Genomic DNA, 21,943 nt, shown 5'->3' with positions numbered 1-21,943 from the left:
ACAGGTAAGAATAATATCTCACAGAATTATTGTGACAAATTTCTTAGAGCAGTGCTAGTGTGTAGTAAATGATCAATAAGATATAGGTACTATGAACTATTATTATTCAATGGGCCATTGAGATAACTTATGTTCTATTGCTATTTTGAACTGTTGATCTGAAACAGGCAGTCACATTTCCTCAGGGAATGACCTTTGCAAAATGTGACCAAGGATGTAGTGAAGGGAGGTTGGGATTTGTTGAGGATGGAGTTTCTGCAGGAGAGGTGGTGGCCATAGAGAGAGGTACCAGGTCTGGATGTGATTGTTTCAGATAGAATGTGCACATGAACTCCCTGACACAATGAAGGATGTGCCACCACTCAGCTCTCTATGTGCGGAGCTGCACAGAAATCTAAAAGAACTCTGCTTCTCCTCTGGTTTTGCTTTGTAGGGGGAGAAGGCAGCCGTGTCTGAAGCCAGGCCAATGATGACTGTGGTGGTTGGTGCTTGCCCAAGCCCTCCTTTACACTCTTATCCCCTCCTTCCTCACTGTGACTCTGTCTCTGCTCAATCAACACAACCGGAAGTTTCATTCCAGGAGCCCTGGTGGTGCAGAGGTAGGACCAGAGGGTTTTGAGATTTTACCAAACTTTTTTTTTTTTTGGAAATACAAAATTTTATTTTATATTATTATTTTTTTAATATGAAATTTATTGTCAAATTGGTTTCCATACAACACCCAGTACTCATCCCAACAGGTGCCCTCCTCAATGCCCATCACCGACTTTCCCCTCCCTCCCACCCCCCATCAACCCTCAGTTTATTCCCAGTTTTTATGAGTCTCTTAGGTTTGGTTCCCTCCCTCTCTAACTTTTTTTTCCCTTCCCCTCCCCCATGGTCTTCTGTTTAGTTTCTCAGGATCCACCTAAGAGTGAAAACATATGGTATCTGTTTTTCTCTGTGTGACTTATTTCACTTAGCATAACACTTTCCAGTTCCATCCATGTTGCTACAAAAGGCCATATTTCATTCTTTCTCATTGCCAAGTAGTATTCCATTGTGTATATAAACCAGAATTTACCAAACTTTTTTTACCTATAAAAAGTGCCTTTCTCCCCCTGTGCCCCACCATTTCAGGCACTTAGTATTCTCACCACCTCCCTCTGACAAACAGAGCAACAGTGGGTTTGATAATCAATTATTTTATACTTTAGAGTGATTTTTCTTTTACTGAATTTTGAGATACTGGGAAGTTAAACATTTTAGAGCTACAGAGGCAATGGTGGCAGATCTGTGCGGTATTGACGAAGTCTTTCCTGGACCTTCTGGGCTTCCCACAGGTGTCCCCTGGGGCCTGTCAGTCCAAACCAAGGGGCCAGTGGGTGCAGATGTTCATTCTTCCCTTCTAAATGCCAAAGGCAGCTAGCAGGTGTGAGACGATGGTATGGGACAGAACCTGTGTTTTTTTCTATCTTGCTTCTGTCTAGAATAGAAAAAAGATCACCTGAACACAAATGGAGGGGAGTTTGGAGAAGAAATAAAGAGTAGGATATAGTGTGTGAGACTTAGCTCTTCCTTTGCCCAGACTGAGTGTGAGGGATGGTGATTTTTTGTGTGTCAGAGAGGGATTGATGTATTTTCTGAATAAGGCCTTGATCAGCATGGCTGGCCATCTTTATAGCACATTCTCTGTAAGTGAATGTTTCCAATATCAATGAACAGTCCACTTTGCAGGTGTGGGCACGCCAGAGCTGAGAGGACATGGGCCTCCCTGTCTTAGTGTCTCCACGGGAACTTTGTGCCCTATAGGGAGGCGCTCTGGTGATATGAAGGCATGTCTTGGCATAAGTATTGGAGAAACTCAGCCTCCCAAGTTTGCCTTAGCCTAAAAGTGGCCTGAGAGGGCATTTGTGGAAGTCTAGCGACCCCTGTCCCCTTCCTGGGTTCTTGCCTGTCTTCCTCTTCACCACCCTGGTCCAGTCACTTTTCCAATTCTATCTCCAGGAGGATTTAAGTCTTGCATATTGATTTTCCGCTGTTGTATGTGTCCATTCTGGACTCTAAATCACACGTTTCTTCTTAGGTGGCCTGTCTCCATTCGTTCCTTGACACTTCCCCAGAGCGATTTTCAGGGTCATGGTTGTTTCCCAGTCTGTCAGCTCTTTACCTGCAGTGTTCTGGGATCGCTCTGCCTGCTCCCTCAGGTCCTTTCAGTCACTCAGCATTGACCCCGTTTCCTGACTGAGCATCTGGGCTTCGACTTTGTGATGATTTCCTTCAGCGTCCCCTCCTCCTTGGTGTGCTCGGCAGCTTCATGTCTAACACACCATGTCTCCAGTTCTCTGCTTATTGGTTGCTGGTAGGACCCACCACTCCTCTTTAATTGAAGCTAGAGTTTTGGATCATGGAATTATACCCTTAGAATTTCAGTGGGATTTGTGAGGTAACTATCTCCTCACCTGACTGAAACCGGGCTTTTCCTGAATGACCCTGCTGTCCAGCTGTTCCCGTGGGTGTACCCCTCTCTCTCCACTGTGCGTGGCCTGGGCTTTCTGCTCCTTGTGTGGCTTCTTTCAACAGCCACACCTCCACTCATACACATACACTCCGCCCTCTAACCATCCTCATTGTTGGCTCAAGTAATCTTCTTGCCCTATAACCATATTCAATGAGAATGTTGGCACCTCTCTCTTGCCTCCCTGGCTTTTGTCATCATTCTGGAAAACTTCCACATTGGTGACACATCTGAATCCTTTGTTTCTTATACCCCATCGATTCCCACCTCCACTCAGCTTTAGCCACCCATTGAAATGGCCACACCTCAGACCTTGTCACCACCCATAATCGTTCCATCTCTGAAGCCATGAACCGTGAAGTTCCAATTATTGATCTCAAAGCACAGCTTTCTTTTTTAAAAACATTTATTTATTTGTTGCGAGAGAGAGCATGCATATGCACACACACACACACACACACACACACACACACACACACACAAATGCGGGAGGAGCAGAGAGAGACAATTCCAAGCAGGCCCTGCGCTGTCAGCACAGAGCCCAATGTGGGGCTCAATTCTCACAAACTGTGAGATCGTGACCTGAGCTGAAATTGAGTCCGAGGCTTAACTGACTGCGCCACCCAGGTGCCCCTCACAGCACAGCTTTCTAGCTGTGACTCCCAGGTTCCCACTAAGCCTGTTCTTAAAAAGTGGTCTGTATTTTTATTTTGAGCAATTGCATACTTGCCTCCTAGAATTGATACTAATAAGCATTATGTCATATTTGCTTCAAGTCTTATTCGAATGAATATAACAATAAAGGTACATTTAAGTCTTTCCTGGGGAATCTCCTCCCAGCTTCTTCTTTTTTTTTTTTTAAACATTTATTTATTTTTGAGACAGAGAGAGCACATGAACAGAGGAGGGTCAGAGAAAGAGGGAGACACAGAATCCGAAACAGGCTCCAGGCTCTGAGCTGTCAGCACAGAGCCCGATGCGGGGCTCGAACCCATGGACCGCGAGATCATGACCTGAGCCGAAGTCGGACGCCCACTGACTGAGCCACCCAGGCATCCTTCCTCCCAGCTTCTAATCTGCCCTCCTCCTCAGAAACAACCATCTCGTGAATTGAGTGAATGTGTGTGTATATGTATAAAATGTAATATTGTTTTTTGTTCCTGTACATAAGTTGCAACTTGATTTTCACTCAATGTTATGTTTTTGAAAAATCTACAGATACATAACAAATAGTCCATTCCTTCTGAGTGTTCCATAGCATCCCAATGTAAGAATAGAGCGCGATTTATTTGTCCATTTTCCAACTTCATCAGCACAAAGAGTGCTGCATTAACACCCTTGTAAATAGCTTCCTGCACAGGACAGTCAGTGCAGTGCTGTGGCTGTACGGGACCTCTATGTGCATCTGAAAGGCTTCCTCTTTGCATGGACCTAGTCCTCTGAGCATACAGCTTGGCAAACGGAAGGGCCTGAGTGAAGAGAAGAGTTCTTGGGTGGATGTAGCTTTCTGTTCAGGATGCATGGATTGTTAAGGGTGTATGGATTGAGTTTCTTGGACTTGCTCCCTCTGGGCACCTCTGGACAGGGGACAGATCACATAGCCATCTTTGGTGCCATGAGTTAAGAACAAAAACTTTAGAGGGGTTCCTGGGTGGCTCAGTTAAGCATATGACTCTTGATTTTGGCTCAGGTCATGATCTCACAGTTCGTGGGTTTAAGCCCCATGTTGGGCTCTGCACTGACAGCATGGAGCCTGCTTGGGATTCTCCCTCTCTCTCTCTCAAAATAAATAAATAAACATTAAAGAAAAAGAACAAAAACTTTATAGAGTCACACTGTTGTGGTTTAGATGTTAGCTTTTGTAGATTCTCAGCACCTGGATCCTCAGCTGGTTAAGTGTACGACTCTTGTTTTTGGCTCAGGTCATGATCTTGAGGTTCAGGAGTTCAAGCCCCACATTGGGCTCTGCGCTGACAGCACAGAGTCTGCTTGGGATTCTCTCTCTTTCTTCCTGTCTTCTGCCTCTCCTGCACTCATGCACTTTCTCTCTCTCTTTCTCTCTCAAGATAAATAAATAAAAATGGCTAGCTATTGTGACTGTAGCAAACTACTTAATCTCTGTGCTCATCAGTAAATTGGGAATATGGAATTCTTTCTCTCATGGGTTATATAGTAAGGGTTATCAAGAGGATTATATATAGTGGCTTTTAGCATATAGTAAGTTTTACATAAATGTTGGATATTCCTTTAAGGTATAACAGCAGGAGTACAGCTGTTGGTTGGGAGGGTATGCACTTTTTAAATACACCTGTTCTTTATCCCATCTCTATTTTTTAAGTCTTTATTTTATATCTAGCCTGGATCCCTAATCACACTTTTGAGACTGTGGGCCTCTGTCATGTTATAGTGCATTGGGATTGTTCTTGGCAATGGGAAAACATCCCAAAGAGGAGCAGACAAGTCACCCAGGCCACTCCCCAAAGTGGGCAGAAGGAAAGGATTGGATTAAGGGTGCAGTAAGAGTGGCCCCCTCCTGCCAGGCATGACGACCCTCCTTATCTATTTTTTTTTTTTTTATTAAAAAAATTTTTTTTTCAACGTTTATTTATTTTTGGGACAGAGAGAGACAGAGCATGAACGGGCGAGGGGCAGAGAGAGAGGGAGACACAGAATCGGAAACAGGCTCCAGGCTCTGAGCCATCAACCCAGAGCCCGACACGGGGCTCGAACTCACGGACCGCAAGATTGTGGCCTGGCTGAAGTCAGACGCTTAACCGACTGCGCCACCCAGGCGCCCCAATGACCCTCCTTATCTAGAGAGGGCCCTTTGAGAGATGTCTCAGATAACAGTAGTGAGTGGGCTGAGCTCATTTTCTTCCTCTAAATTCCTTCCACCCCCACCTCCTCATGAACACACTCCTTCAGCCAGCAGTCTGATACACATTTGTTATTAACAGCTATCAATTTGTTATTACCAGCTGCTTCTTGCCTGTTACTTTATTCTTGCTGCTAATTTTCCCACATTATGCTTCTCTCATTTTCTTTAGTCTTGTTGCCAGAAAATACCCCTATATTCTTAATTCTTTCTTAGAATACTCCCTGCAACCCCTTGTTCTACCAGAACTCTGGTTTCCCTTTGATGATCCTGATTCCCTTCACTCTACAACGTGGAGCCTCTCTAGTCCTGGTGGGGTCAGTGTGGGCTAGCGGATGGATTGAGAGTGAGTTTTGCGGTCAGTCACACTTGAATTCAGACCTGAACTCCATCACAGGCAGACTGTGTGTCCTTGGCCTCATGATAATTTATAAAAATCTCAGTTTGCAAACCTTGATTTAAGGATCTCTGCTCCAAAGAGTTGTGAGGTAAAAAAAGGGATACGTGACCTCACACTGATACATGGCTTCTAGTATATTCCATATTGTTATTTACTTTTACCCAAAAAGTTGGGGCTACTAGCAAGCCCATCTTTACTACAGTAATTGGAATGTAGAGGAAAATTTGGCTGTAACTTTATCCCTCTCGTCACACACATGCAGTTTGGGCTGAGGAGAGGTCCTGTACAGCTCTTTCCTTTCCTCCCATACCTGTAACCCTCACTAGGGATCATGAAGTGTCCATGGTTAGAGCCTTCACTTTCCCTTGCACCTGCCCTGCCAGTTCCAAGCCCAGCGATTAATTTTATGACTATTATTCTAAATTCACTTTCTGCTATATTGTTTAAATCATTTTTGATCAGTTCGTTAGCTGTTGTTATTTCCTGCACGTTTTTCTGAGGGGAATTCTTCCGTTTCGTCATTTTGGATAGTCCCTGGAGTGATGTGGGACTGCGGGGCACTTCCCCTGTGCTGTCTTGAATAACTTGCGTTGGTGGGCGTGGCGGCAGTCAGACCTGATGTCTGCCCCCAGCCCACCGCTGGGGCCACAGTCAGACTGGTGTGTGCCTTCTCTTCCCCTCTCCTAGGGGCGGGATTCACTGTGGGGTGGCGTGGCCCGTCTGGGCTACTTGCACACTGCCAGGCTTGTGGTGCTGGGGATCTGGCATATTAGCTGGGGTGGATCGGCAAGGTGCATGGGGGTGGGAGGGGCAGGTTCAGCTTGCTTTTCCTCCGGAGATCCGCTTCGGGAGGGGCCCCTCTTCTGTGGGCCTCTCGTCTGCGCTTGGCTCCGGAGACTCCATTCTGCTAGAACCATCTTCTGGCGGTTTTCTGGGTTATTTAGGCAGGTGTAGGTGGAATCTAAGTGATCAGCAGGAGGCGCGGTGAGCCCAGCGTCCTCCTATGCCGCCATCTTCCCAGGATCTCTCTGCCCTGCCAGTTCCAAACCTGCAGTTAACCTAACTCCATTTTCTCTGCTGCTCCTGCCAGGCTATTGAATGTCAGCAGGTATCATATACTATGGTGTGTTAGCTGCTGCTGCACATTTGTGATGTGCAGCCTTATCTAAGCTCTGAAAACTGCCCAGCAGTCTGTTTTCTGGTTCCTGGTTGGTGCCCTTTGTCAGACCCTCAACAGGTATTTCACACTGTTTCTGCTTTTTTCAAGTCTCCCTCCCTCCCCCATCTTCCTTTTAGATCACTTCACCTCTTCCTATGTTAAGGTGGTGGAGTAATTGAATAAACATTAGGAGTCCAGTCTGGAGAAGACTGTTCCCTTGAATAAATGACACTGCAGACATTGAAAGGAAAAAAAATCACAAATCGCCAAGGCTACATTTAGTGTGTTTATGTGGAAAAAGAGTGGTTTCCCCACAGGATTTTCATGCTTGTAGATGTTAGCATTGCAGACATCAAGAAGTTTTTTTTATGTTAGGGAGTTAGAACTTTACAGGAAAGGGCTCCAGGCTTCATTGATTTTGAGAGACTAATTCTAGGTAGAATATTCTTCCTTATTTTTAGCTTATCTCAGGGTGTAAAGACCTTTTTTCCTCTCCATCTGAGGGACCTGGTCGGCTTAGTCATAATTGTGGCTGGTTAAGGAGTTGGTTTTCTTTCTCCATAGGGGCCAATGGATATGAATTCTAAATTCCACTCTTCTGAAAGGAAAGCAGTAGATCACAGACCATTCAAATGCAGTTTGCTGGGCCTCATCGGCTAGAAGTTTTGACTCCCTGGGTGTGGGGTGGAGTCCAAGAATTTGCCTCAGCCAATTCTGATGCAGCTCATCCTAGGACCCCTTTATAGAACATTGACATAGTTATGTCTTCACTTATTTTTTATCTCCTTTTTGCCTCAGAAGTGTGAGGTGCCCTGTTCCCTTTCAAGACTGATTTCTCTGTATGTGCTTTTGATTCCATTTTGTCACTTCTTCTCAGTCCTTGGGCCAGCAGTGAATCCCTCTCTCTGGTACTGACTGTCTCACAGTCTCCTTCCCCTTGGCTTATAGATATTATTCATCTGGTAAATTTTTATTTAGTTTCCAGCATACGGTTTAATTGCCTTCTTTGCTGCTTCTCTCCTCCTGTCTATTCTTCTCTTTACCACCCTACGTCTTGAAGGGATCTTTCTTTTCCACACTGATTTTTAATAATAATTACAACCACCATAACAACAAGTGGTAAATAAGAATAGCCACTAACATATGCTCATTGATTACTATGTACTGGACACTTTTCTCTCGGGTTTCTTTTTTTTAAGTTTATTTATTTATTTTGAGAGAGAGCACACACCTGCACATGCACGTGTGTGGGTGAGAAGGAGAGAGAGAGAGAGAGAGAGAGAGAGAGAGAGAGAGAGAGAATCACAAGCAGGCTCTGCACTGCCAAGCATGGAGCCTGATACTGGGCTTGAACTCATGAACCATGAGATTGTGACCTGAGCTGAAACCAAGAGTCAGATGCTTGATTGACTGAGCCACCCAGGTGCTGCTGGACCAGACACTCTTCTAATTGCTTTACATATATTGACTTTGTAGCTGATATTCCACATTTCAGTTATAAAATATTAGGACCTGATTCTGGACTGTTTATTCAGTTATATTGATCTGCATTATGTACTCTTCTACCAATACCCTACCATTTTATTTACTATAACTTTATTAACTACGTTTTATGTTCATGCCCATTACTTACTGGAATTCTTTTTGGTTCTGGAACACCACTTTCTTCTGCTTCTCTCCTTGCTTTGATTCATCTTTATCAATGTGCTTCACTGGGTTTTCTTTTCTGCTTACTTCAACTCCATTTATGCCCATTAGAGCTTGCCTCCAGCTTGCTTTTCCTGCTACAGTTCCCAATACTCTCTTTTTGCCCTACATGCGTGAGCCAGAGACACCTGCTCTTTGGTCCCCAGCATACTATTTCCTTGATAACTTTGCATGGAGTTCCCCTTCTCTGCTGTAAAGTCTGGCAGTATTGCAACAGTGGATTTGTCCCAGCTCTGTGCCTCAGAGTACCTGCTGATTTAAGACCTTCAACACTTGGAATGCTCCAGCTTTGTAGATAAGGACCAAGCAGCAGCCAGGAAAGCTGCTCTGGGATAGTTCATCCACGGGGTAGAACACACAGGGCGAAGGAATCAGAGAGCATAGGAGTAGGTAGTGGGACAGGGAATTCTGGGTGTTGGGGGCAGTGGCTATAAGATCTTTGTCTTTTAAAGAGTGTAACACTGTGGGTGGTTGTTTCTAATTAGTCCACAGTGAACTTCAAATGAGGCATACCCTAAGGAGGACAGGGTCAGAAATGCCACCCCCTGGAATGGAACTTAATGAGGACTATTAAATGTGATGAGATAAATAAATGTGAGGACATGAGTTATCTGCAGCAGGGAACCTCCCTTGGAAATTGTTTCTAAGTGTGTTGCTAATGAGTGAGGGTATTTCTCAAGTGTCCCTCAAGGACATTAAGTATCCTTGTATTGAGGGCAAGAAAAGGGGAGTCAGGATTATTATTAGTTGGTGTGTCTTCCGCAGTGCCCAGAAGAGGGAGCTGTTCTGGTTTGAGGTATCTGTATAGTTGGACCTTGAACAACACAGGTTTGAACTGCGCTGCTCCACTTATGTGTGCATTTTTTGGGATAAATATAGTACAGTACTATTAAATATATTTTCTCTTCTTAATGATTTTGTTAACATTTTCTCTAGCTTACTTTATTGTAAGAATGTTGTTATATAATACATATACAGAATATGTGTTATTTGAATGTTTATGTTACTGGTAAGGCTTCCGGTCAACAGTAGGCTGTTAGTAATTAAATTTTTGGATGAGCCAGAACTTATCTGCATATTTTCAGCTGTGCTTATTGGGGGGAGGTCAGCGTGCCTAACCTGCTTGTGGTTCAGGGGTTAACTGTAGTTGTTTAAAGAGAAATATTACTAGCGTGGAAGATGTGTTTGTCAGACAGATCTGGTTCTCAAACCTGGCTCTACTAATGTAAGGAACTCACTTCACCTTTCCTTTTTTTTTTTTTTTTTTAATTTTTTTTTCAACGTTTTTATTTATTTATTTTTGGGACAGAGAGAGACAGAGCATGAACGGGGGAGGGGCAGAGAGAGAGGGACACACAGAATCGGAAACAGGCTCCAGGCTCTGAGCCATCAGCCCAGAGCCTGACGCGGGGCTCGAACTCCCAGACCGCGAGATCGTGACCTGGCTGAAGTCGGACGCTTAACCGACTGCGCCACCCAGGCGCCCCTCACCTTTCCTTTTTAATAAAATGAATATAAAAAACCTCTAGTCATAAGGTTGTAATGAGAATGAAACTAAGCAATAAATAATATATTTAATAATACATATAAAACACATACTTTAATATTCCCAGCTCACATGGTACTCAATAAAGACGTTAATTTCGTACTCTTTTCCCTTTTAGGGAAAATTGTTAAAATCACCAGGTTACCATAACATGATAGGGCAACCTTTTGAGAATAAAACTCTTTTGCTCTTGAGCTCATTTAACAACCTCTGATAATCTCTTAAATGAATCTATCCAGTGGGAGGGGATATCCTGTGGTGGACAACTGTTTCCTGTTCGCAATGCATGTGTATTTTGTAGTTAGTGAATTAGATCCTTAAGGCTTTGTTTAGTATGAATCTGTCTCTCAGAGCTTGGTTACATCTGAGTGTACAGAAAAAAAAAAATCAACTTTCTTCATCTTCAGAAGTGAGGTCCAGACTCTGGACAAGGTATTGAGACCCTATTAGATACTGCCTGAAACAATTACCTCACCCTTTTCTACCCTTTAGATTCTGTGGTTCTAACAAAGAGAAGAGAGACACATGAAAAATGGGCTTAGCTATACAACTAGGCATTTGCGTGAAATTTGTTTTCTCTTACTAGAATAATGTTTTTGCTCCTGAACTCTTGAAATTTGGAAGAGGCAAAGAATAAGGCTGGGCTGTTGCCTGGAAAAGGGGTCTGGGTTTGGCCATCATTCTTGTAGGCTCAGATAGGATGCGCTCATGTTGCAGAGTTGATTAGACTCAGGAAAGCTGTTTGTTTGTAACTAAACTCACCAGGGACTGAAGTATGAAAACCAGAATGTCAAGAGGGAACCAGAAAGTCAGAAATGCACTGCCAGAAACACTAGGTGTCTATATTAGAGAATGGATAGTGAATGCTTTCTCTTTTTGGGAAAATTACAGGAAACCAAAATTTGCAGACAGCTCCCTGCTGAGTTTCAAGTTGAGCCAGAAAGTTGGTTGTATGATTCAGATGATGAATATCATCAGGCACTGATGTACTGATACATGTATTTCAACAGCTGGGACATGCTGGAGCAGATACGTCTGTGGGCTAGCTTGTCAGAGTACTTTCTTTCTTGAGCAGACCTTGATGGGCATTCTAACACTGATCTTTGGGCCCTCCTTTTTCTTGTGAAATAATTTGAGGTTTACAAGTTAAGTGTAGGGAGGGAATAATATAATCAACATTGTCTTCCTGAAGAAAACTTTTGACTTTGTTATTCTTTTTTTTTAATTGAAAAGCAATTAGGTTTTTTAAGTTGGAAGCAAGTTTTATTCTTTCTTTTTTCTTTTTCTCTTTCTTTCTTTCAAGTTTCTATTTATTTGTTTGTTTAATATAACTTATTGTCAAATTGTCTTACATACACCCAGTGCTCATCCCAACAAGTGCCCTCCTTAATGCCCATCACCCACTTTACCTTCTCCCCCACCCCCTATCAATCCTCAGTTTGTTCTCAAGTTTCTACTTAAATTCTAGTTAGTTGTCATATAGTGTAATATTGGTTTCAGGAGTAGAATTCAGTGATTCATCACTTACATACAACACCCAGTGCTCATCAGGAATGCCTTCCTCAACACCCATCACCCTTCTCTCCAGAGAAACCACTATCCTGAATTTGGTGTTTCACATACCCAAAAGGATTTTTATATTTACCAATTATGTACTAACCACAAACAATATATGGGATTGTTATATATGTTGTAAAGCTAAGTAAATGGTATACTATACACATATGTTTTACAACTATTTCACTCAATATTCTACTTTGGGGACTTGTCCATGTTGATACATATATCAAGTAGAAGCAGAAAACTTTTCCCTTCTTCCCTTCTAGGTTCCTTGGCTGCCCTACTAACTAAATTGACAGAAGACAGAGTAAGGTGAGAAAGATTTAATTTCATATGTATGGGAGCCCCATAAAAATATGAGACTCAAAAGCAGTCAGGCAGTTGAGGCTTATATACCTACCATCCTGAGCTAAGGAGCCGCAGGTCTGGGGCTTCAGCGGGGAGGAAGGCAATTCACAGGAGGATGAGAAGAACAAATATGCCGTGCAGATCAAGTCTTTTTGGTATAAGAAGTTATCTCTGGTAATAGCTGTCTCCTGGGACAGATTTCAGTTGGTAGTATGTAAGTATCTAGGAATTTGTCCATTCTGTCCTGATTGTTCAGTGTTGGCATATAATTTTTCAGTATTCTCTTATAATTGTTTGTATTTCTGGGGTGTTGGTTGTGATCTCTCCTCTTTCATTCATACTTTTATCTGCTTGGTTCCTCTCTTTTCTTTTTGAGAGGTTTGGCTAGGGGTTTATCAATTTTGTTTATTCTTTCAAAAAACCAGCTTTTAGTTTCATTGGTCTGTTCTGTGTTTTTTTTGTTTGTTTCTGTATTATTTATTTCTGCTCTAATTTTTATAATTTCCTTTCTTCTGCTTTGGGTTTTATTTGCTGCTCCTTTTCTAGCTCCTTTAGGTTGGAAAGTTCGGCTGTGTATTTAGGACCTTTCTTGCTTCTTGAGATAAGCCTGAATTGCAATGTGTTTTCCTCTTAGGATTGCCTTTGCTGCATCCCAAAGGGTTTGGATTGTTGTGTTTTCATTTTCATTTCCTTCCATGTATTTTTTAATTTGTTATTTAATTTCCTGGTTGACACATTCATTCTTTAGTAGGATGTTCTTTAACCTCCATGTTTTTGAGGGCTTTCCAAATTGTTTTCTTGCGGTTGATTTCAAGTTTCATAGGGTCGCGATCTGAAAATATGCATGGTATGATCTTGGTCTTTTTATAACTGTCGAGGGCTGATTTGTGACACAGTATGTGATCTGTTCTGGGGAATGTTCCATGTGCACTGGAGAAAATGTGTATTCTGCTGCTTTAGAATGAAATTTTCTGAATATATCTGTTAAGTACATTTGGACCAGTGTGTCATTCAAAACCATTGTTTTCTTGTTGATCTTCTGCTTAGATGATGATCTGTCCATTGTTGTAAGTGGGATATTAAAGTCTTCTATTATTATCAATTAATTTATTTGTGGTTAATTGATTTACATATTTGGGTGTTTTTCATGTTGGGGGCATAAATATTTACAAGTGTTAGGTCTTGATGTATAGACCCCTTAATTATGATATAATGCCCTTCTTTGTCTCTTGTTACAGATTTTGTTTTAAAATCTAGTTTGTCTGATATAAGTATGGCTACTCCAGCTTTCTTTTGACTTTGGTCTCCATTAGCATGATCGATGGTTCTCCATTCCCTTACTTTCAATATCAGTTATAGAATTTTTAAAATTCATCCTGACTATAGGTCTATGATCTCTGCAGCTAGGGTTTCTCTGGTGTCTTCTATGCTTTTTTTCAAACCCAGCTAGTAGTCTCATGACTGCTGTTCTAAATTCTTGTTCAGATATATTATATATTTGTTTGAGCAAGTCCCTGGCTGTGATTTCTTCTGGACCTCTCTTTTGGGGAGAATTCCTCTGTCTTGTCATTTGGCTATGTTTTTGTTTTTTTTGTTTTTTTTTTTGTTTTTTTTTTTTTTTGTCTTTGCATGTTTTAAAAGCTTGTTATGTGTCCTTCACCTGAGAGTACTACTATGTTAGAAAGGGGTCATACACTGTCTAGGGCCAGCACTCCAGGAAGTGTTTCTGGTGTATGCTGTGTGTGCTCTGCTGTTATGTTCTGGCTGCTCTTTCCCACTGGTCAGTCCTCTGCAGAGCTCCTCCTTATTTGCAGTGGTGAAATGTTTGGGACTTTAAGTAGGTGTGCTTTGATTTGTTTGTTGAAGTAATCCTGGGAAAAGAAAGAGGGAGTAGCTTGATTCCATTAGGAACAGGAACAGAAAAAAATCAAACAGGGAATCAAAAAAACCATAAGGCTGATTCCAAGGAAAAATAAAGAAAAAAAAAAGAGGAAAAAAAAAAGCAGAAGGAAAAAAGAAAAGGATAAAAAAGCCTGATTCAAAAAGAAAAAAAAAAAAAAGGAAGGAAATGACAAAAACCTAATTAGAGACTATGAACCTGATTCCAAAAGAAAAAAAGAAAATGGTAAAAATGAAAAAAAGAAAAAAAAGAAAAAAGTTTTCTGTTGGTGCCTGGGGGTGGTGGTGGCTGTGCTGGCTCAGTGTCAGTCTTGCCCCAATAAATAAACAGTTGCCAGGCATGGTGGGGAAGGGTTTGGTGTAAGTGGGTCCTACTTTACTGGGGGCTGCTGTGTTGATCCCACCGTGTTGGTGTTGGGGAGAAATGGCTCCACCCCAATCTCTAGTCATTAGCTGGGGACCTCAACCCCTGCTGTTCAGGCAGCCCTCGAGGATTAGTGGGGGAAGTCACCTCGCCCTGTGCCAAAACTGTCTTGCATTTCTCTTACATTTTTTCTTTGGTGCATGTGTGGGATTCAAAACCTAAAATCTTAAGGACCCGGCACTTGGTGCGCAGCTGGGATTCAAAATCCAAAGTGATAAGTGACCGGCATGGCATGGATCTACTCCCCTCCTCTGGAGTAGAGTCTCTCTGTCCTGCTGATGAAAGGCCTTTGGCTGGCACCTGCAGGGTCTTTTGTCCTTGGCGAGGCAATAAATCCTCTTCTAAGAGGAAGGGGACTGTTCTCTCCCTGTGCATCCCAGAGATTGCTACACCACACTGTGCACTCTGGGGCTAGCTCCCTCCTCCCCAGGAGTGCACGCCATGGCTCCACTCCAGAGAAAATTGCACACTTCCAAAGCTTCCAGGTTGGAGCTCCAAAATCTGTTTGCAAAAAAGAATTGGGACACTCAGTATTTCCAGCTCCCCGGTCCATGGTCCAGAGAGGTTTTCCTCTTGTGCTAACTCGATGCTGCACTTTCTCAACCCCTCTATTCTCTCCCTTTTGTGTCTCCACAGAAAGTGTTTCCTCCCCTCCACAGCTCCGGCATTTTCTCTTCCCCAATTCATGTCTATGCACTTTGCATCTGCCAAGCTGTCTCCCTCCAACTGTGGAGATCCTTCTGCTGCTCCGCAAATCTATTTTCTGTGTGTTCCAAGTAATCTGACCTCAATACAGCTGTGTTTGAGGAATGAGAAAAACCCAAGGTCCCCTTACTTCTCCTTCATCTTAACTCTTCCTCCTGTGTTTCTTGTTTAAGACTTCAATCTACTTTGAAGTCATAAAAATACTGTCCTGTATTTTCTTTATTGTTTAAAAATTTTTGGCTTATCACACTTGAGGTTTTTATTTGGAACTGATTTTGTGTATGGCATATGAAATGGAGATATAATTTTTTTTCACATGGAAAACCAATGATCTTGGCACTATTTGTTGAATGGTTTGTCTTTTCCCACCGAAATGCAGAGTCATTACTAATATAAGTCAAGTATGCATGGGTCTGTTTCTGGATCTTCCACTGTTCTATGTGTCTGTTCTTATAATAGTTCCACACTGTCCTGAATAATGTAACTTTGTAATATTTTGATATCTGATAAGATGACATTCCTTCTCCTTATTTAAAAATTGTCCTGGACATTTTTAATTCTTTGCTCTTCTATATAAATTTTAGAATTAGTCAAGTTTCACAAAAAGCCTTGTGGAGACTTTAAACAAAATCAACTTTATTGAGCTGTAGTTTTCATATGATAAAGTGCATATGTAATTTATGCACCGTGTAGAATAATTCCCATTACTTTTAGCTCCCTTGTGTTCCTCTTTCTAGCCAGTTATTAAGTTCATAAGTTCTCTCATTCTGAGTTAACCACTGACCTACGTTCTGTTTTTCTATTTGTTTTTAGTAACTTTCATATAAATGGAATCATATTGTATGTACTCTTTTGTGTTTAGCTTTTCTTTTTAAAGTTTTTATTTATTTTGAGAGAGTGCAAGCAGGGGAGGGGCAGAGAGAGAGAGGGAGAGAGGGAATCCCAAGCAGGCTCATTGCTGTGAGTGTGAAGCCCGTCATGGGGCTCAGTCCCACAAACCATGATATCGTGACCTGAGCCAAAACCAAGATTTGGACGCTTAACTGACTGAGCCACCCAGGTGCCCCTGTGTCTAGCTTTTTTTGATCAATATAATGTTTTTGAGGTTAATCCATATCATGTTTGTTAATTCTTTTTTCCTTCCTAAATAATGTTTCATTGTATGACAATACCACAATTTGTTTATCTATTCATTCGTTGGTGGACATTTGGGTTGTTTCAGGTTTTGGATTGTTATTAAAGCTTTTATGAACATTCATGTAAAAATCTTCATGTGGACATACGTTTTAATTCCACCTAAGATCAGAGTTGATGGGTGATATAGTCAGGTATACTTTACCTTGTAAGAAATTGCCACACTATTTTCCAAAGTGACTGTGTCATTTTATTTTTTCACTTGTTATATCTACACTTGGTGTTGCCAGTATTTTTAATTTTGGCCATTCTAATGGGTGTACAATAGCATCTCATCATTCATTCATTCATTCATTTTGAGAGACAGAATGTGAGCAGGGGAAAGACAGAAAGAGAAGGAGAGAGAGGATCCCAAGAAGGCTCTGTGTTGTCAGGGAGCCTGACTCAGGGCTCAATCTCATGAACTGTGAGATCATGACCTGAGCTGAAATCAAGAGTTGGATTCTTAACCAGCTTAACAGGTATCCCTCGTGATGTTTTAAGATGTTGTTGACTAATAACATTGAACATATTTTTATGTGCTTATTGGCTATTTGTACATCTTTTTTTTTTTGGTGAAATGTCCATTCAGATCTTTTGCTCATTCTTAAATCGAGTTGTTTATCATTAAATTTTAAAATTCTTTGTCTATTCTGGGTTGTTTGTGAAGGACAAGACCATGGAAAATACCTATTTGAGTTAGTTTCTAGTTTGACTACCTGTGTGTGAGAAGTAAAACAAAGCAGAGATGAGACAGACTTTAGTATATGATCATCATAATTTACTGTCAATTTTAATAATATCCAGTTATTTGAATCCAAAGACTTGAAACAAATATATTATAGTCAAATCAAGGAGCAATATAGCAGTGGTAGATAGTCTTCCTTTCCATCTGGGCATAAATGATATTTTCCTACACAGAAAGACCAATGAACTACAAAAGTAGGTTGGAGACAGTATATTTCCATGCTATTGCTCTTCCTTTTTTAACCTGGAGCAAATCCTTAGGAGGAGGGGGCAAGAGCTTTATTGCTGAAACCAAGTTAGAGTCCACATTTGTATCCTTTAATCATGAAAATATCCATCCCTGCTCTTTAAGAAAGAATGCTTTTATTCACTGGTGAGGGAGAAGCTCCTAGTGCCACTTTTTAATGCCATTTGTTAGCTTATTGATTAAAGATTTACCCAAAAATAGGGTCTTGGTGGTTTTGATGGGCAAAGAAACTACCAACGCTGTGCTTTTCCTTTTAGGATCTTCTCCATTCCATCACCATCCAATGTGGGGAGCACCAAAAATTATGATCCATGTTTCTGTAAGAGAGGCTTTGGCTCCAGAACTGGTAATGCATTTCTAATACTTTATTCTTTAGGGGTGAAAGTTTGGCTTTGGCATCTTAAAATGACTAATGAGCTCTTGAAATGATATCTCAACTAAACCCCGTGCTCCTCATATGCTTTGTATTATTCTTTCAAATGTAGTCCCACACATAATTTGTTCAACTCAGTATTTCCTAACAAAGTGCTCACATATCCTACGTTCTCTGAGGGAACCTTAATAACAAGGAATAGAGTACAGTTATGTGTTTAGAAGAATAAACAGATACACCCACTTTTAAAAGAAGTTTTATAATGAATTGCTTATCTGTAACAGTGCTGTATTTCTTAAATGGCTACTTGAATGAATTTCACTTCTATTTATTATTTATCCTTAGAATTGGCACGCTGCTCTCGGATATATTCATAGAGTGGTGTGCTGCTGTGGAAATTATGAGAACTTGGGCCGGTACTTCCCCCTGCACAGTTATCTCCTCCTCTTTTATAACAGTAGTCACCTTGTCTGTTATCCTCCTTGCAAATTAACAATGTATTGGTAGTGTTGGATCTAGACTGTCCAAAAGAGGGTATCAATTGTCCAGAGCTACAATTCGAGGAGCTTTCTACTTGTCTGCAACTGCTTCCTGATTGCTCTTCATTACAGTTTGATTCAATGAAGCCAGGTTCCCATGGACCTTGGCTCCATCCTTGGCTTTGTTGCATACATGTTCTTGATTGTCCATGAATACTCTCATATACATCAGGCCCACTACCTGATAGGCTGTAACACCTACTTCTTTCTTTTTGGCCGCACCCTGACCATTCCTGGCTATTTCTTCTTGATTGATTAGGGATTGAGCCCATATGGGGTCTGTTGTATTCATTATGAGTTCCACTTGAACTTGACCTATATCTCCCTTGTTGCTCATAGCTAGAACACTGACCAGATCTAGAACCACATTGTCCAGAGGTAGATGAGTGACATGAGCCATACCTATATTGCTCAGAGCTAGAACATTGACCAGATCTAGAACCACACTGCTCAGAGCTAGATGAGTGACATGGGCCAGACCCATATTGTTCAGAACTAGAACATTGACCTGAGCTAGATCTGTGTTGTCTACAGCTAGAAGATTGACCTGATCCAGACCAGTGTTGTCCAGAGCCAAAAGACTGACCTGATCCGGACCCATTCTGGCCATAGCTAGACGACTGACTAGATCCAGACCCATATTGCCCAAAGCCAGAAGACTGCCCTGACCCAGACTCATGGTAACCATATCGAGAGGACTGACCTGAGCCAGATCTATGTTGGCCATGGCTAGAAGACTGTCCTGATCCAGATGCATGTTGCCCGCAGCTTGATGACTGTCCTGAAGCAGAACCATATTGTCCATAGCTAGAGGATTGACTTGAGCCAGAACCATGTTGACCATGGCCATAAAACTGTCCTGATCTAGACCTGTGTTGACCATAGCTAGAAGATTGACCTGATTCATAGCCATGTTGCCCAAAGCCAGAAGACTGACCTGATCCAGACCCATGCTGGCCATAGCTAGAAGACTGACCAGTTCTGGACCCATGTTGCCCAAAGCCAGAAGACTGACCTGATCCAGATGTGTGTTGACCACAGCTTGATGACTGTCCAGAAGCAAAACCATGTTGTCCATAGCTAGAGGATTGACCATATCCAGATTCATACTGTGCAGAGCTTGATGACTGACCTAAGCCAGATCCATGCTCAGTGCCAGAAGACTCTCCTGAGCTATATTCATGTTGCCCAAAGCTAGAAGACTGACCTGATCTAGACCCATAATGCCCCAAACCAGAAGATTGGCCTGATCCAGACCCATGATAGCCATATCTAGAGGACTCACTTGAGCTAGATCTGTGTTGACCATAGCCAGAAGACTGTCCTGTTCCAGATGCATGTTGACCACATCTTGATGACTGTCCAGAAGCAGAACCATATTGTCCATAGCTAGAGGATTGACCTGATCCAGAACCATACTGACCATAGCCAGAAGACTGTCCTGATCCAGACTCATGATGACCAAGGCTAGAAGATTGACCTGATCCAGACCTGTGTTGCCCAAAGCCAGAAGACTGGCCTGATCCAAACCCATGTTGGCTGTGGCTAGAAGACTGACCTGATCCGGATCCATGGTGCCCAAAGCCAGAAGACTGACCTGATCTGGACTCATGATGACCATATCTAGAGGACTGACTTGAGCCAGATCTGTGTTGACCATGGCTAGAAGACTGTCCTGATCCAGATGCATGTTGCCCACAGCTTGATGACTGTCCTGAAGCAGAACCATATTGTCCATAGCTAGAAGATTGACTTGAGCCAGAACCATGTTGACCATGGCCATAAAACTGTCCTGATCCAGACCTGTGTTCACCATAGCTAGAAGATTGACCTGATTCATAGCCATATTGCCCAAAGCCAGAAGATCCAGACGTGGGTTGACCACAGCTTGATGACTGTCCAGAAGCAGAACCATGTTGTCCATAGCTAGAGGATTGACCATATCCAGATTCATGCTGTCCAGAGCTTGATGACTGACCTAAGCCAGATCCACGCTCAGTGCCAAAAGATTCTCCTGAGCTAGACTCATGTTGCCCAAAGCCAGAACATTGACCTGATCCAGACCCATGATGGCCATACCTAGAGGACTGACTTGAGCCAGATCTGTGTTGGCCATAGCCAGAAGACTGGCCTGATCTGTGTTGGCTGTGGCTAGAAGATCGACTTGAGCCAGACCTATGTCGTCCATAGCTAGAAGACTCTCTTGACCCAGACCCATGTCTACTGTGGCTAGAAGATCGACTTTGGCGAGACCTATGTCGTTCATAGCTAGAAGACTCTCCTGAACCAGACCTATGTCGGCTATGGCTAGAAGACTCACCTGAGCCATATCCATAGTGTCCACAGCTTGATAACTGTCCTGAAGTAGAACTATTTTGTCCATAACTAGAGGATTGACCTAAGCCAGACCCATGTTGCCCAAAGCCAGAAGACTGACCTGAGCCAAATCTATGTTGTTCATAGCCAGAGGACTGACCTGATCCAGATCCATGTTGTCCACAGCTTGATGACTCACCTAAACTGGATCCTGAGCTAGACTCATGGTATTTCTGATTAGAAGATTGATTAGAACCAGATCCATATTTTCCATAATTAGAGGAATGGCCTGACCAAGACCCTTGATTTTGTCTTCCACAACTCCCTGGATAACCACCTGAGTTGGATTCATGGTATTTTTGCCTAGAAGGATAACTGGAGCCAGAACCATATTGTCCATAGCTAGAAGACTGTCCAGATCCATGTTCTTCGTGACTGTGGTTAGAAGACTGTCCTAAGCCAGACCCATGGTGACCAGAGGCAGAAGACTGAACAGAGCCAGACCCATGCTTTTGTCTTCCATACCCTCCTGACTGATAACTAGAGTTGCTGCTATGTTTTCTCTGAGTAGAGGACTCATAGGAGCTTGAATGAGTTTTGCCATTGCTTATGGACTGGCCTGATTCAGACCCATATCCCTCATAACTTGAAGACTCTCTTGATTCAGAACCCTGTTTTTGTTGTCTACCAAGTCCCGATTGACCACTTGAATTGGATCTGTGTTGCCTCTGACCAGAAGAATGACTCTCAGATCTCTCTTGCTGATGAGAGCCATGCTTGTTTTTCTTACTATCCTTGAAGTGGCCTGAACTTGACTCTCTCCTTTCCCCAGAGCTTTGCCTGTGCTCTGAACTAGATAAGCCTCCTTGATGACCCATTCTTCTGGAGCTGGACCCAGGCCTGTGTTTAATCCTTCTTCTGGAGCCCCCAGAATAGGAATTATTCTCTTCCGTACTTGACCCTGAATGACCTTGCCTTCTGTCCTCCTCTTCTGTTTCATTCTGTTCCTCTTGGTACTGGTGACTGTGGTCTGTCTGCTTTGACCCTGAAGCTTGGCAGTAATCTTTGCCAATGATTTTATTACAAGCCTGAGCCAATTTGAATATCATCAGAAGATACTCAGTAAAATCCACTTTCTTGTCATGATCTTGATCCAGATTTTGCATGATGATATCTACAGTGTCTGGATCATCTGGATTCTGTATAGGAACAAGGTACAAGGGACAGCTATGTCACTGTGGACAACACACACCCAGCAATCCATTTGAAAGAAGACTGTAGAAATGTGAATGCTTGGCTTACTTAGGTGGAGCTCAACCACCTAGTCCTTTAGGCTGGAGTGTTCTATCCTGAGCCGAAAGAAAGAAAGAAAGAAAGAAGGAAAGAAAGAAAGAAAGAAAGAAAGAAAGAAAGAAAGAAAGAAAGAAA

At 42.3% G+C, this 21,943-nt stretch overlaps 1 protein-coding gene and 1 long non-coding RNA gene across 4 annotated transcripts in view; one reads left to right on the top strand and one right to left on the bottom strand.

Annotated features, from left to right (window-relative positions):
- The first annotated feature begins 398 nt into the window (after positions 1-398).
- Positions 399-21,943, top strand: part of LOC121021082 (uncharacterized) — a 29,539-nt gene continuing 7,994 nt past the window's right edge. The window contains exons 1-2 of the long non-coding RNA XR_005786417.1: positions 399-599; positions 12,011-12,056. This is a non-coding gene — a long non-coding RNA (uncharacterized LOC121021082). The remainder of the gene's footprint in view (positions 600-12,010; positions 12,057-21,943) is intronic.
- The window catches only part of LOC121021081 (hornerin-like), a 7,489-nt gene continuing 2,598 nt past the window's right edge, over positions 17,053-21,943 (bottom strand). The window contains exons 3-4 of one of the 3 annotated variants that reach the window (XM_040461282.1): positions 19,191-21,714; positions 17,053-19,112 (exon numbers count right to left, since the gene is read on the bottom strand). In XM_040461282.1, the coding sequence (XP_040317216.1) occupies positions 17,992-19,112; positions 19,191-21,714 (3,645 nt within the window). In that variant the 3' untranslated portion in view covers positions 17,053-17,991. Of the gene's footprint in view, positions 21,715-21,943 lie in introns of all 3 variants that reach the window. The other 2 variants (XM_040461281.1, XM_040461280.1) reach the window with 2 other exon arrangements.

This window comes from Herpailurus yagouaroundi, unplaced genomic scaffold (genome assembly GCF_014898765.1).
Source record: "Herpailurus yagouaroundi ecotype Mexico unplaced genomic scaffold, PumYag 254, whole genome shotgun sequence".
Classification (NCBI taxonomy): Eukaryota; Metazoa; Chordata; class Mammalia; order Carnivora; family Felidae; genus Herpailurus; species Herpailurus yagouaroundi.
This window is presented reverse-complemented; position numbering and strand designations above follow the sequence as displayed.